At 38.8% G+C, this 20,548-nt stretch overlaps 3 protein-coding genes across 3 annotated transcripts; all 3 read left to right on the top strand.

Annotated features, from left to right (window-relative positions):
• The first annotated feature begins 680 nt into the window (after positions 1–680).
• LOC306831800 (palmitoyltransferase ZDHHC20-A-like) lies at positions 681–7,335 on the top strand. The gene is made up of 13 exons (XM_079356038.1): positions 681–816; positions 2,236–2,262; positions 2,364–2,458; positions 2,653–2,773; positions 3,700–3,769; positions 4,020–4,052; positions 4,206–4,326; positions 5,027–5,159; positions 5,308–5,434; positions 5,673–5,759; positions 5,850–5,929; positions 6,038–6,084; positions 6,310–7,335. Exons 1-12 carry the CDS (start codon positions 699–701, stop codon positions 6,079–6,081), a joined length of 1,056 nt encoding a protein of 351 aa, XP_079212164.1. The 5' UTR covers positions 681–698; the 3' UTR covers positions 6,082–6,084; positions 6,310–7,335.
• Positions 7,336–10,280: 2,945 nt separating this feature from the next.
• LOC306831711 (organic solute transporter subunit alpha-like) lies at positions 10,281–14,641 on the top strand. The gene is made up of 8 exons (XM_079355925.1): positions 10,281–10,479; positions 11,108–11,259; positions 11,478–11,551; positions 11,965–12,123; positions 12,325–12,436; positions 12,537–12,683; positions 13,163–13,268; positions 13,379–14,641. Exons 1-8 carry the CDS (start codon positions 10,374–10,376, stop codon positions 13,537–13,539), a joined length of 1,017 nt encoding a protein of 338 aa, XP_079212051.1. The 5' UTR covers positions 10,281–10,373; the 3' UTR covers positions 13,540–14,641.
• Positions 14,642–15,999: 1,358 nt separating this feature from the next.
• Positions 16,000–20,365, top strand: LOC306831824 (uncharacterized protein). The gene has a single exon (XM_079356067.1). It carries the CDS (start codon positions 16,233–16,235, stop codon positions 19,281–19,283), a length of 3,051 nt encoding a protein of 1,016 aa, XP_079212193.1. The 5' UTR covers positions 16,000–16,232; the 3' UTR covers positions 19,284–20,365.
• The last annotated feature ends 183 nt before the right edge of the window (positions 20,366–20,548 follow it).

Genomic DNA, 20,548 nt, shown 5'->3' with positions numbered 1-20,548 from the left:
CTATAAGCCCTGCAAAACTGTCCCTCATGAATGACTCAAATTAATTTAATTATTGGATTCCTGTACTGGTGCATTAAAGTGTTGTAGTACATCTTAAATTCCAGTTTGGTGGTTAATACAGTATACAGCAACCTCACATGTATCACATGTTAACTTTTTTGTCTTTCCGCCCCCCCGGTGGTCAAGAAGATATAGTTTTTAAGGTTGATAGTGCACTCGTTATTTTTTTTTACTTCTCGACAAAACTATAAACTAATAAATAAATAAATGTTCACCTAAATATGCTATAAATTGAGCTTTATGAACTCTTCAGCCCACTTGGTCAAAACTGTGAACTTCTATACGGGGATTTAATAAGTTACGATTAAAGAAAAGTTAACACAATTCCAATTTTAAAATCTTTATTTTTCAACAGCAAAACAACAGAGGGGGTTTTATGATAGTTTTTGTTATAGTTATTTGGGGGTATTAAAGAACTCAAAACAAGGCTCTGTCATCGTCTTTAACACGGAGACAAAACAAAGTCATCTCAGAAGTCCAATGTTTCACCCGGGCATTTAAATAACTCTCGGATGCATTGCCAGCTGGACCGAGTGAGAGCTACAAACACATCTGCGCATGCGCCCGCGTCTCCGACTCGACTGTTTAAAACCACGGCCATGACGTCACCAGCAGCTAATGTCACACACGGATTAAAGATGGCGCCCTCTCATGCGCTGAGGTGCTGCAGACGGGCTCTTAACTGGATACCTGTCCTGTTTATAAACCTGGTTGTTGGCTGGTCTTATTACGCCTACGTGGTGGAGCTCTGTGTCTGTGAGTACACCTACTTTCTGCATGTATTTAGCGGATATGCGCTTCTGTTAAAAGCTTCAGGGGTTGACAACTTTGACAAGATGAAGTGAGATATCTTTTCATCTCCAGTCTGCAAACAAACCTACATCATAACATTTTATTTATGTTTGTAAAACCACTGACATACACGCTATCCTTCTGCACAGCCATGAATGAAGTGTTGTTATAATCAAAACAACTTTTTTTAGTAGTGTTTAATAGTAATAGTGTAGTCTTTGTGTTGATTGGTCATTAATTAATAATTAATAACTTCCTTATTATGGTTGCTCTGCATCATGTAACATTATATATGACAGAGCTAGTGAACTGTAATGTAGGCACAATGATATAGTCAAACTTTCTGTCGAAATGTGAAGTTGTTAATGAATGGACAAGCTGAATAAGCTGATTTGAATAAGAACCTTCAGAAAGATTAGCTAATTTAACAATGGATTCAAGTTGTTTTCATGTGTTATTTCATTCTTTTTGTCCCTTTATGCATCTATATAGCCTTCATACTGTCCGAAGCTTACACAATACAAATACATTCATTTTAAGGGGTGCTATATATATTTTTATTATATATATTTTTTTTACCTATATCAGTTTTTACCTCAATGTAAGTTGGGTTTTTTTTTTACAATCAACAATTTTTTAAAATTTACTAAAGTTTTTGTTTGAGCAGTAATGGAAAAAAAAACCTTTATGCACCAATCACACTCTCAGTATTAGGAGGGATTGCTGACTGTAATTTTACCATTTGCTGTTTTTACTTCTGTTCATGTTTATGGGAAAGATAACCGAGGGGTTTGAACTAAACTAAACGCATCAACCTTTGTCCTAGTTCAGTTCTGTTCAGCTACCAATCAAAGCATCCTACGCTGAACAATGGACATGCAAAGACATGTGTGATGTGAATATCTGTGTTTAGATTAGATAAGTTGTTTCTCTTCTGTTTATTTGACCAAATCAACATTTTAAAATCCTTGATCATAACTGAACAGAGTATTGATCGACGAGTCTTCAGTATACAACCGTGGACAGAATCAGCAGAGGAAAGGAGGTTGATATATTTATCTTATTTGACCTTAAAAAAACAGGTCCTGTGGCTCTGCACTCACAGTATGTTTTATTTGTCCCAGCTGAGGATACTTTAATAATCATGTAGTTGTACTGAAGTTGTGTGTGTAACTTGGAGGCTGAGGTCGGGACAGGGACATCCCTGCTGCTTAAACAAAGCTCTCTGTTATGGGCTGCTCACTGCTGGCCGTGCCAGGCTGCTGCCACATGGTGCGAGAAAGGGGTGGTCCATGTGTGGGTGGTGGGGGATGTGTACTCTCAGGACATCTCTAATTATTCATTTCTAATTTGTATATATATATTTATTTGTGTCTGTTGTAGATACAATCCCAAATAATGCAGAACGAAGTAAGTGTTTCTTTTCACCACAATTCATTACTTCATTTTCTGGAAAAGATGATGTTCAAATGCCGGTTAACACCAAATAAACTTTTGTCTTTCTTCAACAGTCAGCTATTTGGTCATCTTTCACATTTTCTTCACCATGTTTATTTGGTCCTACTGGAAAACTATCTGTTCCAAACCAGCCGGCCCCTCAATAGCAGTAAGTCATGAGTGTTTATTCTGTCATTTTAAGTGACTATTTCCTGTTCAAACTTTCAGATGATAGGAGTTATAAAACATGTATATTCATATGAAGTTCCTAATTTTACCACTTGTAGTCCAATTTAGATTTCATGTAAATAATTTATCATGGCCCTCTCTGGTTCGTTTTTTTTCTTCCCCTGCTCCTTTCAGTTTGGTCTTCCCCGAGCAGAGAAGGAACTGTATGAGCGAGAGGAGCGAGCCGAGATGCAGCAGGAGGTCCTGAAGAAAGTGGCGAGGAATTTACCCGTGTATACACGCACAGCGGGAGGAGGTGAGGCTTACAACATGGCAGCAACTGGGCTGGGCTTACAGTTCTGTAGAGCAACGGTTAGTTTTGAAGCATACAACCAAGAAAACAGTGTTACCATTTTCACACTGTCATCTCGAACAAACCAACTGAGTCACAGAGATACTGTCCTCACAATGCAGTTCTTCTTTGTCTTCCACTTAAACAACACAAACAAGGAAATGCATATGAATTGCACAAATGTGTTGCTACATGGTGTCTTCCTCTTTAAAAGAAAAAGTAACACTGGTCATATCCCAACCTTACCCACACATTACAGTTTCAGTCAGATATTGTTTTCTTGAAGAGCTTACTTCTCTGTCTGTTGAAATGTTTTTGACAGTGTAGTTTTGGTTTCCTTAAAGAGAATAACCTTCACGTATACACTACACACGCTAAACGTAAGAGTCAGTCAGGGATTTAGTGCTGATGCCTTCAGGGTAAACATTGGACTATAGCCAATTATCGTAAGAGTAAAAGCTCTTATTTACCTGCTATCAGGGATCAGACTCAGCTGTCGTGTGTTTACAGATCGTCTTCTATCAGGAGGGTTAATGGGAACCCAGGCGCAGCTGTTTACTCTACAGGCCACAGCTGGCTTTCCTCCTCATTAGCAACAATGATCTCACCTGCTTGGTTTCTCAGGGACGCAGAAAGAAAGCCTCTACAGTACACTCAAAACTTGTAGAATCAGTCAGAGACATACACATTTTGGCTTTAAAAGAAATTGATCCAATCAGGGGACACATTTCGATTGTGTCACAAATGCAGAATGCACCTCAAATTCTTCTTTAGATGAAGTATTTGCCACATTTCATAGACTGTAATGGGGCTGACATTTATATAAGAGGGCTTTATTTTGTAGAAAAGATGCACAGTAGTACTAACTGTGCTTCCTTTTCTCTGAATAGCCATCAGATACTGTGACCACTGCCAGGTCATCAAACCGGACCGCTGCCATCACTGCTCAACCTGTGAGATGTGAGTGTTTAAAGATGTACACGCTGTTTTATTTAGTTATGTCAAAAGCAAGCTAAATGCTAACGTGTCGCTATTGATAATTAATCCAATAAAATGTGCTGTACCGTCTTTTAGTCACGTTGTTGTTTCACAATATATATATATATTTATTTTTTTTGATGGAAGAAAATAAACACAGTATACATAACTTTTCAAAGATGGAGTTTTCTTTTCTATAAAGGTTATATATTTTTTCTATTTCTCCTTTAAGGTGTGTACTGAAAATGGACCATCACTGCCCCTGGTAAGCGCCTGTCATCTCACACTGCGTTTGTTCTTTGTTGTATTCAACAATTATTATTGAATATTATCATAATCAAGTTTGCTTTCATGCAAATAAACATTTAAGTGTTTTCTTTTACCTCCACTCTCTTGTTTCTGTCGTGTTTCCCTTTAGGGTGAATAACTGTGTCGGGTTCTCAAACTACAAGTTCTTTGTGTTGTTCCTGGCCTACGCCTCACTCTACTGTGCAGTCATTTGTGCGACAGTCATCCAGTATTTCATCAAATTCTGGACTGTAAGTACAGAAACATTCATTTTAAATTAGCTTTCATACTGTATGAATACCCTTGTTCTCGGGTTTTAAAAAAGGTTACTGTCTTTCCATTTTAATCATAAGATCAATTTATTTGTTCTACTTTTTAGAAATATCACCCTTTTGACTGAAATACATTTCTTACTTCTTCGCTGTAACAGCACTACTGAAGACTGAGCTAAATAAAGATAGAGTGCTGTCAGTCCGTGGTGTGAGGCATGTGATTAGCATCTGATTAAACTGTAAGATATCAACTGATTGGTGTACAGATCTCTCTTCAGCACTCTGACTTGCACAACACAGAGGCTCCTGTCACTTGGCCCTGCAGTGACGGAGTACAGTGTGTCACAGTAAAAGGCAAAGACAAAGGTGTCATTTTGTGCTTAAGGTTAAAAAGACCAGTACTGTTGAGCTCATTTGACTGCTGTCAAGTCACATTTATTATAAAGTACAAATTACATTAAAATGAGCAGCAGCTGACCCAAGTGTGTTACAATGCCTTAAAGAAACAAAATCGAAGAATACAGAAATAACAACAGATAAGGCAACAAAAGAAAACCTGATCGAAACGGACTCAAACGCTAACATATGAAAATATATGCTTTTTCTCATCAGTTTTCAAATAATGATGGCTTCACTTGACTTGACAATCAACTCAAACATTTTTCTTTTCTGTCTGCAGAAAAAGCTGCCGGACACGCATGCCAAATTCCACATCTTGTTTCTGTTCTTTGTGGCGGCCATGTTCTTTATCAGCATCCTGTCACTTTTCAGTTACCACCTTTGGCTTGTGGGAAAGAACAGGACGACTATAGGTAACTACTGATTAATATTTAGCCCGATTTACTTGCTGTTACTTCCAAGCAAGGCGAGTTTATTAATATTTCAGCATCAAGGTGATTCAGAGTGCTCCACACAGGACATCAGAGGCATACCTCACATCATTTTTCTGTCTACTTTCAGAGGCTTTCAGGGCTCCTGTCTTTTCAAATGGTCGGGACAAAAACGGGTTTTCTCTGGGCTTTAGAAGAAATGGAGCCGAAGTGTTTGGAGACCAAGCAAAATACTGGATATTTCCAGTTTTCTCAAGGTCAGTGTTCCCTGAGGGGAAGTAAAAGCAGCTATCAATCAACTAAACAACATCATAGGATACATCATAGAAGCGCTAAGAGTTACATATCTGCACTATGATAGGCAGATTAGCTCTAATTTATTCACATGTTGTTAGAGGTTTCATGGAGTCATGATATTAAGATTAAAAAAGAAGCCCTGAAATCACAGCTTAGCAGGAATCCAACATATACTGACTGTTTCTTATGTTTCCTTAGTCTAGGAGATGGAAATTCCTTTGTTACCAGATTGGTACACATTGATCCTGAACAAGCTAACAGTGTTCTGCAGCAGAATGGCAAAAGGCTAGTATTTTCTATAGTTTACCTTTTTAAACAATCTGACAACATGCACCTTCTGTTAGCTAAAAGTCTTTAATGTGATTTCAACCACAGCCCGGTTGAGGGGGAGACCAAACCCTCGGTGCTCGGCAACAACTTACAACACACGGTGGATGACTGCAAAGACAAAATGAGTATGTTGTTTAAATACCTATATTCACGCTTTTGTGTACATTGTTGTTTAAATTGAAACCTAATCCTGCTCCTTTATCCTCTCTCTTGTGTCGTCTCTTATTTTTCAGACGGAGGCCCGTTAGTCTCTGTGACGATGGAGAGCGATCCATAGCAGGTGTGTGGAGACATATTATTTGAATACTGTTGAGTTTTGGTGGTTAGACCTCTTCCTGTGTTTATCTGTTGTTTAAAAACAGGTTAGGTAATTTTCCCTTAATTTTTTTGTAAAGATTTTGGCTTTTGAGGGGAGGGGTTGGGTGTTGATGGAGCATTGAGGGAATGCTACTTTCAAAATCAGCAAGTTATGGAAAACTACTAACCCTGCTTTCAATGGTTGTAGTTGCAGGTCACCTGGAGCTGAGTAAAGACCTTGTAAACAACGTAGCCTTAAACCAGGAGCATCAGCAGCTGGACAGGAGTTGTCCTCCACCATCATTTTGAGTTTTTGAGTGCAACCTAATCATCTTTGTTTTTACATTAAATGGATTGTGCTTTATACTAGCACCACAAAAACACATGAAAGACTGTAAAGCAACCTCTTAGACGGCACCAGTCTGAAGCAGAGGTCACTCCCAGGTTTTCTCTTTGATTTTAGCAAAAGACATCCGAATGTTCCGATATTGTTGTATCTGGAAAAACTCAAGGACTGCTTTTATTTCTGGAGCCGATGTAAAACTCCATTGTCTGTGTCTGCCTACATGGAATAACCACTTTAAACATTTCTACTACAGAATCATCCTTTTGTCAGTATTAATCAAGCACTAACAATTATAACTATGTTTAAAGTGGAGCAGCAGAAGCCCCTAAAGTCAACTCAAAAGAGAATCACATTTCAACTCCGGCCACAGTGTGTTTGATCACTTTGAAGTCAAGCACCTCGCAGTTATTGTACCAAGCAGTCAATCATCACATTGTCTTATGTAGTTCACAGTTTACATGATAGATTTCAAGGTCTTTGTGTTTACACTTAAAAGATATTTATTTTTTACGTCTTAAATTTTATATTAATGTTGAAAATGAAACTGATAAAAGATTAAAAATGAAAGCACCAAATGCAGTTGAACTACCAATAATTTCAAATAATTATTCCATTTATTTCATTTTTAAATGAAATAAATCATGTTTAATAAAGTGTAAAAATCAATGAAATTGCCATTTTTCAACGCACTATGTGTAATTTATTTCTTTTTAAGTATTGTGTAATTATTTGCATTGCTTCTGTGTTGATTTGTTGTAACAGCTTTTCTTATTTATTTGATTGTATTTTGTTTTTTAAGTTAAAGAAACTCAGTCTGTCTCTTTCAAAAACCTTCTTTGCCACTGTCTGTATTTATCCTTAAATTAAAATGTGCAGTGTTAATACCAAGTATTTGTGTTCTGTCTATTTTTTTCCAGTTCTTCCTCAGATTTGTTTGTTTGTCAATAGATTAATCAGCTGCTGTGTTCTCGAGCCTTAACCTGAGGAGGTGGACAGTGTGTACCACTCTAAAGTGCCTCTCTCAATAGTGACAATGTTTTATTTATAGTTCAGTCTCCAGAGACTCGGGTTGGAAATCAGAGAGTCACCGATTCAAGTCCCAACGCAGACCAAGTCTGAATAAGGGTCTGGTAACTAGAGAGGTGCCAGTTCACAAGTTGAGCCCTGCTGAGGTACCCTTGAGCAAGGCATTCCCCTAGTCCAACTTTCGCAATCTCACATCTCTCCATTTGTGCATGTCTAAAGGGTCCTGTTTGTGTATTTGTGTGTATTTCAGCCTGTGTGTGGCATGTCAAACAACAGTGTAAATTGAATTTCCCCTCACATGATTATTGAAGTATATCTTCTTCTTAATGCTCAGGTGTTGACGTCTCTGACTGGTTGGTTGCCTATGTGTCCTTGTCTTGTTTCTCAAATTCCCCCCATTTGGGGAATCAATAAATGATGATTTATCTTTATCCTTGTTGACCTCAAAATAGTCAGATTACTAATCTCACTGACTAAATCAAGCAGCTTTAATTGTGGTGCATGGTCTTTATTGTTCTGTAGCAAAAAATGTGTTAAAAAAAAATCAGAGAGTCAGTGTTCCTGCTTTATTGTGAGACAAACGATTACACAAATTCAGCTTCAAGCACGAGACATGGTGGCAAAAACTGAAGATTTTGTTTGATATGGTCTGAAGCCTGTGGGCTTTCCGCAATTTTTAAAAATAGTTGTCTAGTTGGGGTTTAATATCTTTTTATTTTTTTGTGATTAAAAGTCACATTGTTTAAATACAAAGACAAAAGAAAAGCCTGCAGCGTATTGCAGCTTAATTTCTGTACATTAATGGGTAAGTGTATGTGTTTTAGAAATGAGGCATTCACACAAACCCACACAAGAATCACCCTCTCATCATTTGTCAGTAATATTTAGCAAGAGGTGCACATTATCAATGTCAGCATTTTAAATGGTGAAAATGTGAAAAATTCTGCTTGTTAGCATGCCGATGTTTTGGTTTAACTTAAAGAAAATAAATGTTTTCAGTGCCTGAACACAATCTCAGAGCATGAGCTGTAGACTCTTGTTAAAAAGAGGTCAAAATGATACATATCCACTCAATATGGAAATTGTTCTACCATCATGACATTTAACATGTAAGCAGTGTTAAGAAATGATTTAAATACTGTGCATGTGCTGCTAATTTACAACTTAAACACCTCGTGTATCTCACAGAAGTTGTTGGGATAGTTGCGACACAAGACTGCTCACCTCATTTTTATGAGGTCACTGAAGCTGACACACTCAGACGTTTGACTGAACATGGTGGGAGGGGAACAGAACTGCTTGCAAGAAAGGTGAATGACCTGAGTGTTTTCAACCTGTTCATAACAATGCATCAGATAAAGCCTCAAAACTTAATGTAAGAAACCCTGTGAACTCTTTTTTTGTCTTTTTGATGATACTCCAGGATTGTCTGATATCCAAAATAAAATATTATATGTATAAAGGATTTTTACAATTAAATTTATAAGGCTGTATACTTTATTATGTTTATTCATGTTCTATATACTTTGATTTCCTATATATTTTACATGTATAATGGACCAATAAGACCAGGACAAACTCTTTGTGTTTGGCAAAAACCTGACTGTTAATTACTTACTGTGTTAAAGACAAAGCGAGAATAAATCTCCAAAAACGTGTTCAAGACAATCTGAATGCAGTATTATGAGTGGACAAATTTAATTTGATTTATGTTATAATAAAAGTAAAACATAGTCAAGTAAGAAAATCACAGTATAAAGTTATGAGCAATAGTCCATATTTGTTCTGTGGATAGTCAAAGTAAAATACATTCTGCTATAGATGTAAAGGTTTGTATTTAATCTTAGCAATGCATTTTTGTTTATTAAATTCTCATATTCAAAATGCTGCTTAATGAGAACCAAGTGGACTATAAGTTGTAGAATGTTCTCAACACATATACAGTAGAAACACTTCAGTCTTATTTCTTCAGTTTCAGAAACTGGACTTTCACTGGACAGACACGAAAATACGTTTTCTGTGGAATAGGAGATATTGGAGCAGAAGTGTTGAGTTCAATGCATTTTTAAGACAACTTCAGTGAAGAATAATTATCTTAAACGTGTACTTTTGAATTGTGATTTAGAATAGGGGTCTCCTTTGAGCCCCTCCAGGACAAGATGATACAATGAGTGATACAAATGAAGCAAACGAAGATCAGTTTGAATGTTTCTCCAATCCTTGAGTTAAAAATGTCGTTCTTAGAACACAGAAAACCCCAAACCTCCCCTGAGATCTAGGTGAGAGAAGAGGAGGCATGTAGTGTGCCATATGATACTTCTTCAAAGAAATCTGCAAGCCTTAAGTATTTGGCCAAGTAAGTCAAATGAATTTGTTCGTTTGTTTTTACGTAATAAAATTCTTAAAACTAAAAAAATAAATACATTGTGTTTTGCTTCATAAACACAGCCATTCTAATAACATTATGATTCATTTAACATCATGGCAACACATTCACATTACTCATGATATGACCTTGAAGACATTTTCTTTATCTTTAATGCCTTTTATATTTACTGAGAGGGAAACACACCCTGTCAAAGTTCACCTGTCACCATATTTTTCCCAGGTCTTACATTTTAACTTAAAACCTGACCTTTGTGTTATTTTAATTACTGTGACTCTGTGAATGAATGAGCAACAGTAAACTATGGAGCAGTTCACATAAACTTCTGAGCGCTGAACCTCTCTTCCACCTTTCACTCCTTAAAAGTCACCAAAAGGGTAAAGTACGCCGACTCTCCGATCTACAACTAGAGTCCACCGCTGACACTGCCAAGTATAGGGACAACAACAGTCTTAAAGGAGACTTTGGTAAAAGCAGCAAGAGAACAAATCTTTTTAAACATTAGTCTATAACTATGAATTATCAAGAGGAATCTATGGACACCATGGAGGAAGTCCTAAATAGCACCATTGATCCAGCTTGTCTACAGGAGCCACCGCTTGCCATCGACGTGATAAAGGGTAAGTGACTCTCATTACCACATCCTGCTCGCCGATAATGATTCCTTCTTAACCTGGAAAAACTCCAAACATTAAACACAAACCCATGTGTGAGTGAATCTCTGCTGTGAGTTTTAAAATACAGTATTAATTATTATTATTATTATTTCATCTCTGTTTGAAAAAACTTTGCACACGCCATTAGAAGAGATAATTAAAAAGCATCTCAGACAGACTGAAACAGATCAAAGTCTTGGTTTGGAGAATATCAAACTATATTATCCACAAAAAAATATATCCTTTAGATATTGATTTGAAATATTTATGTTTTTTATATTGTGTTAATATTGTATATACTTAAGCAACAATGGTCCAAACTTAGACCTCTGTGGCATCTCCTTTTTTGAAGAAACCAGGAATAAAACTTTCACAAAGGAAATAAAACGTACATTGTGATATACATCGTTTAACCCCCCCAAAAAACAACCTTTATAACTCTTTTAAGATATATTTTAACCAAAGTAAAATCTATGATGTGCTGCATAACGTACAGTTATATTATATAATATGTACGAGTGTAATGTACTTCATTGGTCTACTTAACTATGAAATAATCCGACTCCTTTCTGCTTTGAATGTTTTCATTCAGATATGGATGCGTTTGGATTTTGCCTATACTGCATGCTCACCCTCATGTCCTGTGTCTCTTTGGTGCTGTACTTGGAGCAGTGCGTCTTTATTTATAAACACATGGCATACCCCAAAAAGACCACTATCATGTGGGTGAATGGTGCAGCACCAGTAAGTATTGAATCATGTTTTGGTGTAATAAAATGCTCCTTATGTCCTAAGCAAAAATTCAATAATTGTCAATCACTTTTAATGGGAAAATAAGTTATACAAAACTCTGCTTGAGGCCCACTGTAAAAAAATGCAACACGACAAACTATAATTATGAATCTGATGAATCTGTATGTTTCGTTTTTGGTTGTGACACATTTTGCATTTCTGTTTTAAAGGTCATTGCCACCATGTCTTGTTTTGGGATGTGGATCCCGAGGTCAGTCATGATCACAGACATGACATCAAACTGGTAAATACTCCTTTAATCTACTCCTAAATCATGCATCACATTTTCTGATAAGAAACTGGTTTTACAGTTTTTCACATTTCCAAAAATGAAATATGATATAAGTGTTACTTTTAAATGTTTTTTTTTTTTTGCCAGGAGTTTCTCCATATATTATCTATTATCTTTCAGTCAACACAAACTAACATCTCTTATCTAAAAGCTGTGACCAGTAGCTGTGTTCTTAACGTTAAACTCACCACCTCTGTTATCTCTGCTTCAAGGTTATAATAAGAATCAATGTGGACCTTTGTTATATATCTTTCTATATAGCTTTATCAATTCTAAAACTAAAATTGTCATTTGCCTCTCTCAGAAACATCATTACATTCTTATCACTGTGATATTAACAAACAGGAACTCTCTTTTCCCGTTAGTTATTTTGCAGTGGTGGTTTACAAGGTGTTGGTTCTGATGATCGAGGAGTTGGGGGGAACCGATATGTTCCTGGAGAGGTTTTCAGGTAAAACAGTAAAGGTCAGCACAGGACCCTGCTGCTGCTGCTGCCCCTGTTTACCTCGCGTGCCCATGACACGGTACATATGACTTATCCATAGAGATGCATTCTGGGACTGTTTGATACTAACAACTCATAGCTGGGATCTTGCATACAGAAAAGTATTTTTTGGGGGAAATTAGTCCTGCTTGTATATAGTAATGTAATCATAAAATACTCCTTTTATGACTGCACATTTTCATTGATAATGTGGACCTTTCTCTGTACTTGGATTACTCAGGCGATTGTTATTCTGGCTGAAGGTGGGTGCCCTTCAGTATGCCATTCTTAAGACGGTGCTCTCTATCGTCTCTGTAGTTTTGTGGACCAACGGCAACTTTGATCTCACTGATGTTAGTATTTCAAATGCTTCGTTACATATTTGCTTGCACTATGATGTAATCATGAATCAACAGGACTTGAAATTGAAGTGGTTCTTTGCTTGATTTTCAGCTAGAGATCACTGGTACAGCTATTTGGATTAACCCCTTCATTGGTGTACTCACTATCATCTCCCTGTGGCCTGTTGCCATTGTGTTCATGAACTCAAACATCTATTTACGCAGCCTCAACATTGTACCCAAGTATGCCATGTACCAAGTAAGTCAACGTTAACATTACATTTTACACTACAGTGGGTGCACATTTCTGCATTTTTTTTGGCTGAAGTTGAAAACTGACACTTAAGTACAGTTGTATCATTTTATTTTCCGTTTAGAGTAACATAATTCCCAGAAAAATTCCTAAAGAAATCCTATCAGTTATAGTTGCATTTGTTTGGTGTCTTAATATAATTTAATTTCTTCTATGATGGCCCCCTCACTTTTGACTGGGATGGCCCAAGTGTGACACTGACTTATTCAGGGTAGCATGTCTTTTATAGCATGTTTCTACCCACTGCGATTTGAACACAAATCCTGTCTTTGACAAAGCAAATAGCCAGTCATAGGGATTTTGATTTGTTCCCTAAAGTGGCCAATCATGTTTCAAGGACGACCTTGCAGCCAGTTACAATAAATAACTGCGATAGCACCATCTACACAGTAATATACATAACTACGTTTTGGTTTTCTCCTCAGTTAGTACTTGTATTGAGTCAGCTTCAGACATCAATCATTAACATCCTGGCCTTGGATGGAACCATCGCCTGTGCTCCTCCTTTCTCTTCAACAGCTCGAGGATCATGTAAGAAACATTTCAGCATTTCAGTCTCTGGATTTGTTTTTACAATGTGACTTCAAATACTACACCTGAGACACTAATTTTCACTCTTTAACTGTCTCTCTGTCTGGCAGTGCTAAGTCAGCAGATGATGATTATGGAGATGTTCATCATCACTCTGGTGTGTCGATTTTTGTACCGTCGCACATATGACAAACTCCCCTCTGAAGCACATGACAACCACCTCAACGCTCAAGTGTCCCTGCAGGAGGCTCTGGTGGAGCATGACGTCTAAAATAAGAGACAGTGAAAGAGCTGAAGTCAACACTGCTCCTTAAAGATGTACTGTATTTGTATATTCATGGTCATAGTCATCAATTTTTTATTTCATTGTTTTTTACTTTATTTACACAAATGTTAGAGAAGAAAATATCAAAAACCAAATAACTAAACACCAAAATGACGCCCCAAATAGTCTGAGGATAAAAAACTAGAATAAACATAGAGAGATTAAAAAGTACAAAATTCACAGGATCTATTTTGTCAAGGTCATCATCTAGTTTTGTAACTACTGGCCTCAATAAAATCAACATAGATAAATTAAGAAAATATTTCACTTCCGTACAGTTTTTTGTTTGTTGTTCTAATATATTTATTACAGTGCCCAGATTACATGTACTCCAATTGCTGGTACAAGCAATCAATGTACATTTAATAAAATTATCTTTTCCTTTAATGGTAATGTGTAGGGTAGAATTTAAAACACTGCACATTTTGAATTATGTTTCAATTCATTTTTTTTTGTAAGTCTCATGTTTCCTTCACTTTCATAATCCTTGATGCTCTGTGAAAATACTAGGGAAACATTACAGTGATATATTCAGAAATATTCGATTGTGTCCTCAACAACTGTGAGCCAGTGTGTCTTAAATAAGCCCAGGAAAACATCCAGATTTGTTCAAAGCTTACTGACCCACTTACTCTGTATTCACGCAGATGAGACAGCAGCTTTATTTTAAGACTTGTTTTACATTTTACATCCATCTACAGCTGCATGTCGTTTCTTTAGCTACCACAAGAGGACGTACTTGTTCCATCCCCACAAATCAGCCATGAATCTGATTATATACTGGCTATTATATTATTAATTCTTACAATTCTTCAATACAGAATATTTAGTTGCAAACCTTAGCTCACATTATTGTTTGTAGGTGGAAAATACAAATACTGACCTAATTTGTGACCCATATAGTTTTCATAGGGACCATTGTGCAATATTGGCAAAATGATATAATTCTTTTTTTGTAAAATGTAATAAAATCAAGAGTTTTGGTTACTACTACTGAATTTGCAAATTAAGTTATAAATATTTTTCCTATTAAAACCTAAACTAAAAATTGGACTTAACTACTTTTCATTACCACCAAACTGAAATCTGACTTCTGATGTGATCATTATGTTGATAACAAGCAAATAAGATTCCTCATGATGTTTTTCCTTTTATAGCCTACACTGTATAAAATAAAGGACAACAAACATCCGACAACAACTCTGAAAGTGAAGCCAAAAGATTTAGGGCTCTCGAATAAATTCCTGTAGGTTATAAGCTCCACCGGTTTCTGTCATTGATTGACAGCTTAATTGAAAAATGCTGACGCTGATCTGTACTGCACCGTCTCTGACTACAAATGATGTCCCCTGGTGTAGTGTCTGCGCCAGTATTTTGGCTTGATTATTGTACAACCAGGGGAGGAGAAGATGTATTTTTAAATAAAGTCAATGTTTTGGACACAGCAATGATTAAAAAAGTGTAAACAAGTCATGGATGGAACATTGTGTCATAAGAGAGTCGTGTCAGAGGATTTCTTTTTTCAAAAATCATGTCACCATTAGCTAAATGCTTCACCTCTTAAAACATACAATCACATAAAGGTGAGACACAATACAGACACAACCAGACAACAAAAGTGATCATGTTTACATTACCATGCCCAACATCAGTAGTTGGCTTTTATGTCAAGTTCTCCTCCCTTTAAAATTTGATGCATTCATGTATGTATAATTGTGCAATCATTCTCAATGGCTCCATTGTCGTGAGAACTCTGGGAAGTTGTTCAAGAGGTCAAGCCCTTGATAGCTTTAATTTAATTTTATGGTGGCCCTATTAGCATTCACACTACACAGGATTCATCGCATTTTAGTCTATGTTCTCTGAAAGTTGTATAAATATGCCTCTGAAGTAACACACTGCAAAGTAAATAAGTACTTAGAGAATATAGTTAACATAGCTGTTAATTCAATATGAAAATGAGCTCATATACTTAAGCATGATTTATTAAATTATTGCTGTTAACTAACACAACTTTTTTTGAAATTGTTACTTTATTCAATGTTGCAGATTTTTTAATAGACTTCTAATAATCCTAGCATGTTGCTGTAACACATTTAAAATAGAAAAGAAATATATCTAGACCAAAAAAATAGTTTTTTCTATCAATCAGGTTATGAAGTTGTATTTAAATGAAAAAAAGCATTGATGTGGATGAGATGGTTATATAAAGCACGCTCATTCAGAATCTCGCTCTATTAATGGAGCATTTGTCACTGCTGTTTATGTAAACAGAGTCATCAGACGGCGAGGAAGAGAAAGCTGCGTTCAGGGTTAGTTAAAGAACGCCCCTGGCTCTGCACTGCTGACGAAAGCTGCTTAGCTCCTCTGTTGCTATGGCAACCGTGGAGAGCAGCCAGACAAAAATGAGGCAAAGGGGAGGGGCTTTGAAGGGAGAAACAGAGGAGAAAGAGCTGGATGGGAGAGATAGGAAGAGGGAGGGATACATGCAGACGATTAAGAAACACGCTGAGAATCAGAGGTAGAGCAGGGCTTCAGACGGCGATAAAGATACTGGATATCAATGCTCACACCACTGGCTTGGGATTAATAACTGCAAGAGACAGGAGGATACCGAGAAAGGTTGAAAGAGAAAGAAGATGGATGTACAAACAGAAAACACAGACCCCCCACCTTGTGAGACCCAGTCGAGTGGAAAAATCAGAAAAGGATTCAAGCTGTTTGGCAAACGCAAGCCAGGTAACATCTTTTCTATCCGTAACAAAGGGGATGGAAACAACAAATCACCTGTTAAAACTGGCAAAAGCCATGATGGATTATCAGAGACCACTGCACCAGATTCAGACAAGGAAAAGGGACATGAGGTGATTCAAGGAGAGAGAGAGCAGGAGGAGGAGGAGCCGCTCAGCGAAGATGGCGTCCTGGCAGCCGCTCCTGCTCGCACCTCAATTTCTTCAGCAAGCTCTGCCAAGTCCCTCAGCTTCCTGTCCCTACTGAGGGGTGGCCGAAGAGGAGTAGGGGACCGCCGAGCCCATACTGTGTCCCAGCCGGTAGGTCGGCAACGTCGAGGGTTAAAGGGTCTCTTTGGCAATGTCAAATTCCGATCGAACGGTAAAGAGGACAAGGATGAAGCCCCTCCGAGCCCACTCCTTATGTCGTCCCGTGCAAACAGTGTGGAAATCATCAAGGAGGACTTGACCCTCACCCCCAAATCCCAACCACGCTCTCTTGGCAGCCCAGACACTGAGAGCTATGATCCCATCAAGAGTTTTACAACACAGGACAGTGCTGACACAAGCCCGTCAGACACCGTAACTCCCCAGGTGACAACAGGCAAAGTGAGTAGTACTAATGAGCATGTGCCGTCTTCACCCATCTATGAACCTCCCCTGGTACCTGGTGATAGCAGTCTGAGCTCCTTGCTGGCAGACATCTCCTCTCTCCTGACCTTTGACTCCATTTCGGGGGGTGATATCATGGCTGATGTGGAAGCAGAGTGGGGAAAAGCCAGTAGCGCCATCAGTGCTGTGGTGACTGAAGTCACGTCATCATCCACATCTCTCTTCTCCAAACCCTCCATCTCATCTCCGCTGACTTCTACTTTTGTTAGCACCGCAGAAGGGGCAAAACCCTCTCCTTTAGCTTCAACCCAACCCTTTACTCCTCTTACAAAGACATGGATGACTTCTTCTCCCGTTGCCAAGCCCAGCACCATCATTACAACATTGACCAAATCTTCCACTTTGACGACTAACTCAGTCAAACTGAGCTCAAACACTGCTCCATTCTCTGGACTTTCAACTAGCATTAGCCCTGTAGCGCTAACAAGCTTCTCATCGCCCAAAACATCTTCCCCTTCAATGATAACTAAATCCACCCTGGGCTCCACTTCTACTACAGCTAGAGCTCCTTTAAACACCCCGGCTACTGTTGTCCAGGCTCCCTCAGTTAGTCCAAGTCTTACCTCTACGATTAACAAAGTGGCTTCAGAGAGCGCAGTGTCTCCTGCTCCAGTAAGTATACTCAGCCCTGTAGCAACTCCTGCACCAGTAAAACCTCCAATAACCCATAGCCCTCCAACACCTGTTACTTTTACCCAACACCCACCTCCCAAATTGGATTCACCTGGAGATTTGAAAATGCAAACCTCTTCTTCTTACAAACCTTTCTTCAGTTCAGTTGCAGCACAATCGAAAACCCCTGCGACAGAATCTCTGGCCTGTACTGTTACAACAAAACCCCCCTCTCCTGCACCTGGTATTACCTCCAAGATGACAACAGCTCCCACATCAACTGTAACCTCAAGCTCAGTATCTGCTGCCCTTTCAAAGCCGCAACTCAGATCTAGCCCACTGGACCTAAACACAACTCATTCCCTTGCCACTGTCCCAGATCGTTCCTCTACCTTTACTTCCATCACCAAAACCCAACCCTTCCCTGCATCTGTTCCGACCTCTTCTTTAACCTCTTTTGATAAAATCCCTCCTGCCTATAAACCTCCTCCTGAACCAGTCTCTGTAGATAAGAAACCTCCAGCTCCAACACAGACTTCTGCCCCTGTCACTCAAGCTGATGTTTCTATTCTTCCCTCAACACCTCCTGCTTCTGGCCAGATCCTAGTCCCTCAATCTAAAGATTCTTCTGCCCCTAGCCCAAATACCAGATCAAGAGATTCACCTGCTACTGTTCCAATTCAAGTTTCACAATCTAAGGACCTTACTTCAGCTGCTCAGATACCAGTTTGTGGATCTAAAGATCTTTCAGCACCCTTTTCAGCTCAAGTTTTGCAATCCAAAGCCCCTCCTGCCCAGGCTCAAATCCCAGTATCTCTTTCAAAAGATGCTCCTGTTCCTGCTCAGATCCCAGTTCCTGTAATCAGAGACCATCCTTCCACCGCTTTTATCCCCGTTTCTATTTCTAAAGAGACCCCTGCCCCTGCTAAGATCCCAGTTTCTGTACATACTGGTCCACCTCCCCCTGTACACATCCCAATTTCTGTATCCAAAGATGCTCCTGCTTCTGCTCAGACTCAAGTTTTGCAATCTAAAGCTCCTTCTACCCCCACCCCTGCCCCATGCCCTGTCTCTTTTTCTCTTTCTTCTCCTACTTCATCCTGGCAGAGTGAGATGAGAGGAAGTGAACAGGCATCAATGGAAAGGAAGCTGTCTAGTCCAAGTAGCACAGATGCCCAGAGTTCTCACACTGTGCCAGACAAAACAGAAGAACAGCATAAGGAATCAAGCTTACACGCGACCCCAAGAGAGAAGAGGACACCACAAGTGAAAGCATCTGGACTTAGCAAAATACCGGTAGTAGGAGGGGGCAGAGCAGGCAAGCTACCTGTGCGGGAAAGTCAACATGGTGATGATGAGACTAACAGAGACCCACCTACTCCTGTACTAGAAGAAGAGAGGCCACATTTCAACTCCCATGATGCAGGAAGCAAAGATAAAATCAGAGAGGCTGAGGTTAATGTGCCCACCTCAAAACACAGCCAGGAGGAAAATCAGCAGCAGAAAGTCCTCACCAGTTTACCGCGTGACTCAAAGATCCCTGTGAAGCACAGCACCTCACAAATCCCTCAAGCTAAAGAAACACCACGCACCAAGATACCGGTGTCCAAGGTCCCTGTCCGCAGGGCTGGTAATAAACCTGCAGCTTCAGGGGGCAGCACCCAGATAAGAAAGTAAAACAATGGACTGGACCATCATTGGCTTTGACTGCATTTTTTTGCCCACTCAACTACACAGCCACTCTTTTCAACTAATTTGTACTTCTTGGCTTGTCTTTCTATCATCTCTTGGCTTCACTACACCTAAAGCAGCAGTACCAGGACAAGCAGCCTGACAGCATTCAAGCACAAAACATCACCGCAGGGAGCTGAAACTGAGCAAATTGGACATGCACTCAGGAAAGGTTTATCGGGTCACACCTGAAAGGACAGCAGCAGCTTTGGTAACAAAGGACATGCAAGAAAAAATGGTCTTCTGGGAACACACACACTCACAAAACTTGGGAGAGTGCCTTTTGAAAGGTGCTTTTCCTACAGACTCTCAAAATGTGTCCAATATTTTCTACAGTACTTTGAACTTTTGTTACTCCCACTTTTTGTAGGACTCGCCAAACCTTTTTGTCTTTCTTTACTGGAAGTCTCTTTGATAACAACAAGTCCCTTTACATTTTTTATTTAAGTCAGAAGAAGAACTGAAGGAGCTCTCTAAATTAAATGCAAAACAACCAAATTTACATTCCACACCCGTCTCTGGATATATGTAGCAGAAAAACGTGCCATTAACTTTTGCACAAGATGTTGAACTGTACAGCGCCTGTTTGTCTGCCTGCTCATATGTAACAAGATCAGATCTCACTGTGAACTATTGGACAGAGTGCTTTAAAGGGAGGAATGGAAATAACTCCTTCCTGTGAAATGGACAGCAGCCGTTATGAATGGCAATATGAACGTTTGAGACGAGATCTCACACATCCTTATCCTACTTATACTCGGATGAGAACAAATATCTCTGTGAATAATCTCATCTTTGTTGTCCTGTTTCCTATTTAATCAATAAAACTAAATGCGTGCTTAGCAAGACAAGACCTGTTTAAGTTGTGAATGACATCTTTCTCTATACTGTGGCAGACGGATAAGAAAAGTGAGCAGATATGAAAAGGATTATCAGGCTCCGCTTTAAGTAGGACTACATCATTTCTTTGGGTAAATCTCATGTGTAAAGAACTTACATAACTCTGTATCAACGAGAACAAGTTAGGAGAAGAGGGAACAGAAAGAAGAAGCATTTCTCATTTTCATTGACACGGCTCACCATCTTACAACAATCTGTGCTCATACTATAGTGTCCTAATGGGAGCACGATTCCAACATCACCCACACTCCAAGCTCAGTGACCTGGATAGTGAGCACATGAATGTCAGCAGAGCCTAGCCAATCAGCTAC

Source organism: Symphodus melops (genome assembly GCF_947650265.1).
Source record: "Symphodus melops genome assembly, chromosome: 11".
Lineage (NCBI taxonomy): Eukaryota > Metazoa > Chordata > Actinopteri > Labriformes > Labridae > Symphodus > Symphodus melops.
Note: the sequence above shows the minus strand (reverse complement) of the source record. Positions and strands in the feature narration are given on the sequence as shown.

What these genes read in the sequence shown, in the direction of transcription:
- LOC306831711 (XM_079355925.1), top strand. Translation starts at nt 10,374, where the DNA reads ATGAATTATCAAGAGGAATCTATGGACACCATGGAGGAAGTCCTAAAT. An exon ending in CCTCGCGTGCCCATGACACG is followed by an intron (nt 12,124 to 12,324) that starts GTACATATGACT and finishes TGGATTACTCAG; the next exon opens with GCGATTGTTATTCTGGCTGA. An exon ending in TTCAACAGCTCGAGGATCAT is followed by an intron (nt 13,269 to 13,378) that starts GTAAGAAACATT and finishes TCTGTCTGGCAG; the next exon opens with TGCTAAGTCAGCAGATGATG.
- LOC306831800 (XM_079356038.1), top strand. Translation starts at nt 699, where the DNA reads ATGGCGCCCTCTCATGCGCTGAGGTGCTGCAGACGGGCTCTTAACTGG. An exon ending in CAGCCGGCCCCTCAATAGCA is followed by an intron (nt 2,459 to 2,652) that starts GTAAGTCATGAG and finishes TGCTCCTTTCAG; the next exon opens with TTTGGTCTTCCCCGAGCAGA. An exon ending in TACACGCACAGCGGGAGGAG is followed by an intron (nt 2,774 to 3,699) that starts GTGAGGCTTACA and finishes TTCTCTGAATAG; the next exon opens with CCATCAGATACTGTGACCAC.
- LOC306831824 (XM_079356067.1), top strand. Translation starts at nt 16,233, where the DNA reads ATGGATGTACAAACAGAAAACACAGACCCCCCACCTTGTGAGACCCAG.